The 4,695-nt window shown below is 36.6% G+C and overlaps 1 protein-coding gene across 1 annotated transcript in view; it reads right to left on the reverse strand.

Moving 5' to 3' along the window:
• Positions 1 to 4,695, reverse strand: part of LOC106460548 — a 42,167-nt gene that overhangs the window by 7,553 nt on the left and 29,919 nt on the right. The window contains exon 11 of the mRNA XM_013920265.2: positions 2,111 to 2,392. Within this exon, the coding sequence (XP_013775719.1) occupies positions 2,111 to 2,392 (282 nt within the window). The remainder of the gene's footprint in view (positions 1 to 2,110; positions 2,393 to 4,695) is intronic.

A 4,695-nucleotide genomic window follows, 5' to 3' on the forward strand; every position in this document is an offset into this window, starting at 1 on the left:
TCTCGTCAGGTCTTATACAAATGATGGCTATAACAAGGCAAAACCACTGTTATAGAATAACATCAGTCACTCTCGTCAGTTCTTATACAAATGATGGCTATAACAAGGCAAAACCACTGTTATAGAATAACATCAGTCACTCTCGTCAGTTCTTATACAAATCAAGAATTTGAAATATAAATGATTGATCATTCAATCAACGCTAGTAAGTTGGTATTTTGGTAGATATGATTTTTGTATCTTTGATGTTTACAATATTCCACTTCAATATGTAGTGTGATCATCACATACATCAATGGCACTGATTTTGCATGCTTAATATGAGTGTTCATAAGATCACAAGTTGTCTTCGGCAATTCCTCTTAAGAGCTGTTCTCGAAGCATCTTCAGTGTCTAGATTCACTTAAAAGGATATGATGCGAAGTCACTTAGCAGAGAGTGACTCCTATCTGAAAAGCATCCCATGCGTGCCTAGTAGGCCATTCTGTTTGATCAACTTCTTGGAAAAACGTGTTGACTAGTTTAGAGAGATGAAAGTGGGCTTTGTCAGCCACTAAACTGAAGCCAGGACAAGTTATGCTAACATGTGGAAGCACCAAAAGTAGTTGGATGTAGTCCTATCATGTGTGGCATTAAGGTACAGTTACTTGTTCACACCATACTTTCACCACCAGCATATTTGTCACATTCTTGTATGAAAATGTGTTATTTGACTGTTATGTGAAGCACCAAACATCTGTAAAAGGAATATTGCTTTACATGTTATTAGTCCATTAGGTTTGTTCTTGGTATCATTGTTGTTAGTCCATTGGGTGCGTTCTTGGTACCATTGTTGTTAGTCCATTGTGTGTATTCTTGGTACCATTGTTATTAGTGCATTGGGTGCGTTCTTGGTTCTATTGTGTGTGTGTTCTCGGCACTATTGTTGTTAGCCCATTATGTGTGTTCTTGGTACTATTGTTGTTAGTCCATTGGATGTGTTCTTGGTATCATTGTTGTTAGTCCATTGGGTGTGTTCTTGGTATCATTGTTGTTAGTCCATTGGGTGCGTTCTTGGTTCTATTGTGTGTGTGTTCTTGGCACTATTGTTGTTAGCCCATTATGTGTGTTCTTGGTACTATTGTTGTTAGTCCATTGAATGTGTTCTTGGTATCATTGTTGTTAGTCCATTGGGTGTGTTCTTGGTATCATTGTTGTTAGTCCATTGGGTGTATTCTTGGTACTATTGTTGTTAGTCTATTGGGTGTGTTCTTGGTACCATTGTTATTAGTCCATTGGGTGTGTTCTTGGTATTATTGTTGTTAGTCCGTTGGGTGTGTTCTTGTTACTGTTGTTATTAGTCCATTGGGTGCGTTCTTGGTTCCATTGTGTGTGTGTTCTTGGCACTATTGTTGTTAGATGTGTCTGCTTGGGTTGTAAATGAAAGTCTGCCTTGTCTATGTGATAGTAATATTGGTTTGAAAGCAATTTTGAAACACTTGGAGCAAACTTACAACAGCCTGCTATAACTGGATGACTTCTGTGTGTCCGTTAGCTCTCCAGATGAGTAAAACATTCAAACATCTTCTCCGAGGCCTATTCATGGTTCATAAACAGTTTGGAATACTTTGAACTTTGTGATTCACTGAGAAAATGTTATATAATAGATCACATGTATGATCATCAGATACCTGATAGGATAAAAATTTGGTAGAGGGATGATTGATAATATTTTATAACAGTGGTTTTTTTATTGATACAGCTATAGTATTAAATATTACAAATTATAATTATCCTTTATTTGTATTTAAATTTGATCAGCCGAGTTCATGTTTTTTTTAAATATATGGTTTAAATATGTTAGAATTATTTAAGTCTACATATTAGGTGAATATCGAATATGTACAAGTTCGTATGCTATATCTAGTGTTTAAATATTTTTCTTAAATACTAAATATTACAGCATTATATTTCGTTGGTTTAAAAATAACCAAAATGCTATAAAAATACATAAACTTTTAACATGCTTTCTTGAAACTTTGAAACGTTTTGATATTTTAAAATGTAAATTAAAAGACATTGAAGCAAAAACTTAACAAAAATATGAGAGACTGACTTGCAAAAGACTCACTTTCTTCTACGCTTGCTCTTGACCGGATAGCTATAATGGCTGAATTCTTTTTCTCACAGTTGTTTGTTTTATCCTTGGCTATACATGTATAAATTCCGGCGTCTTCAACTACAGCTTTGTTCAGAGTTAAGTATCCACTCAAAATCTGAAACCGCGCATAATCCCCTAGTGGTTCCCCATTTTTAACCCACGTAATGTCCACATTTTGAGATCGAACGAAACACTGTAAATATGTATACTCTCCCTCTAGGATAGTGACATCTTTGGGTGTTCTGTGGAACTCTGAAATGACGATAATAGGATACTGAAAAAATTGGAACAAAAGATGAAGTCTGAGATGACTCCTTACCACACAAATATAACAATCCAAGAGAACCTGAAAGTTACCCATAAAGTTTTGTTTGACAGGAAATATGTTATGTTCGTATTAATCACAACTTATCAGGAAAGGTTATTTTAACACTCGTAGCAAGAATTACTCGAGGTTTTGTTTCGATACTGTTCAAAAAGAACTTCAATGAAACAAATCACACTTAAATTCAGCTAGAAAACTAAACATGAGACCCATAAATCTTCAAGATTTCAGTGCGAATAATCCAGAAACAAAAATACTAGACATCGTACAGGTTTGTCTTCTCCAAAGTACTTCACAAATGGAACACACTCAGCTGTGAATATTGTAAAGTCACGGCGAATTCTTTGCAAAGATGATTACCTATGTCACGAACACCAAATTGTATGTAAATAAGTATTATAATTAATCCGCATATCTCCAGCAGCCTATAGTCTTCTTTTTAACAAATTAATGCAAACAGAACATTTGAGCATCTTGCACACATTCAACACCACTAATCTACCATTTTTATGTGTCTGTTTATACTTACTAAGATTCTTACACGGCAGGTTGAGTGGGGCTTGTGCTCAAATGGGTTTCAAAGATAATTACTTCGTGCAGTGAGGTATTGCTAAATTTAGAAGTAAGGGGTCGCCAATATCTACCCCCCCCCCATTCTCTGACAGAATTAGTAGAATTAATTAGAAATTCGAAATACGAGAAATAATTTGCATTTGAAGTAGGGGAACGGGCTCCTGCTGCAGATAAAGTGAGGGTCGGAGCACTGATTAATAACGATATTTTTCTCAATTCTTTCAGAATATTTATGAAATAAATTGACAAAGTGAGCTCATTTAGTCCAGATTATTTTCCTTTGCGCGAAATTCAAAAACAAACAAGTGTGAATTTACAATACACAACATAAGAGGTTCTAGGATTTGACCTCTAGCGTAAGGCATGGGCAGTCTTGAACCGGTCGGGCAAGGTGTGGCTACCTGATACCCAAATAGCAGATTAAAGATACCCTCCGCGTCCAACTCAAACAATCGACCACATTATAAAATCATGTCCTAAACGACGCTTATCAAGAGAGTACTGGTACAGTCTGCACGAGGGCTATCTGCGCTAGCCGTCCCTAATTTAGCAGTGAATGACTAGTGGGGAGGCAGCTTGTCATCACCACCCACCTCCAACTCTTGGGCTACTCTTTTACCAAAACGAATAGTGTGATTGGTTGTACATTATAACGCCCCACGGTTGAAAGGGTGAGCATGTTTGGTGGTACGGGGATTCGAACCCTCAGATTGCGAGTCGAGAGCCCTCTAGCCACCCTAACACTTACTTGTAAAATGAGTGAATAGTAAAAAGATACAAGTATGTTGCAGCGAAATAAAAGAAAGAAATAATAAAAGGAAGCCCGTAAAAGGTGGTAACTTATACAAAACAACGAACGTCGAGACAGAAGGTGGTTTTAATTATCTAGAAGAAGTAATTAACAAAAATTGAAAAACAAAAGATACCGGCACTCGACAGATCCGATTCATGGCCACAAAATAAAGACGAGTGAATAAGAGCAAAAGACGCGTCAGTCAAAATAAACGTTTATAAATTAGAGGCATTATTTTTTTACCATTTAATAAAAGTTACTCTGGAAGACGATTTTCAAAGTATAACTATTATGAAAGATATGGAAAAGTGCCAAGTCCATTACTGGTGAATTCTTTAAACTATATCTTGTGTCGTCCCGAATCAGCAGTAAGTTTATGGGCTTACAATGTGGAAATCCGGTGTTCGATTCCCCCGGTGGAAACCGCAGATTACCCAATGTGGCTTTACGCTAAAACAAACAAACAGTTGCTTGGTCGGTTCTTAAGCACAAAGCTACCCACTAACTTATCTGTGCTCTGCCCACCACGGGTATCTAAACCCAATTTTTAACGTTGTTAGCACACAGACTTACCGCTGAGCCACTGGGGGCAAAACAGACAGACACAGTGTTCTGTTTTTCCTCTAAATTGTTTGATGAGAAAAAAAATGCAGCTGACTGATGAAAGTTTTTGTTCCACTAATATATTAAAAAACATTCTAGAATCTCACAAGAAAAGCAGATTATAAAATAGAAAGAAAGATAGCTCCACTTGACATCGAACCAGTTCAGCTCAAACTAACAGAAACTGAAGGGCAGCCTTTAACAAGCGTATTTAACAGGATAATTGCAATGTATATGGGAGACAGAAATATCAAGCTTTTC

This window comes from Limulus polyphemus, unplaced genomic scaffold, assembly GCF_000517525.1.
Source record: "Limulus polyphemus unplaced genomic scaffold, Limulus_polyphemus-2.1.2 Scaffold792, whole genome shotgun sequence".
NCBI classification, from domain to species: domain Eukaryota; kingdom Metazoa; phylum Arthropoda; class Merostomata; order Xiphosura; family Limulidae; genus Limulus; species Limulus polyphemus.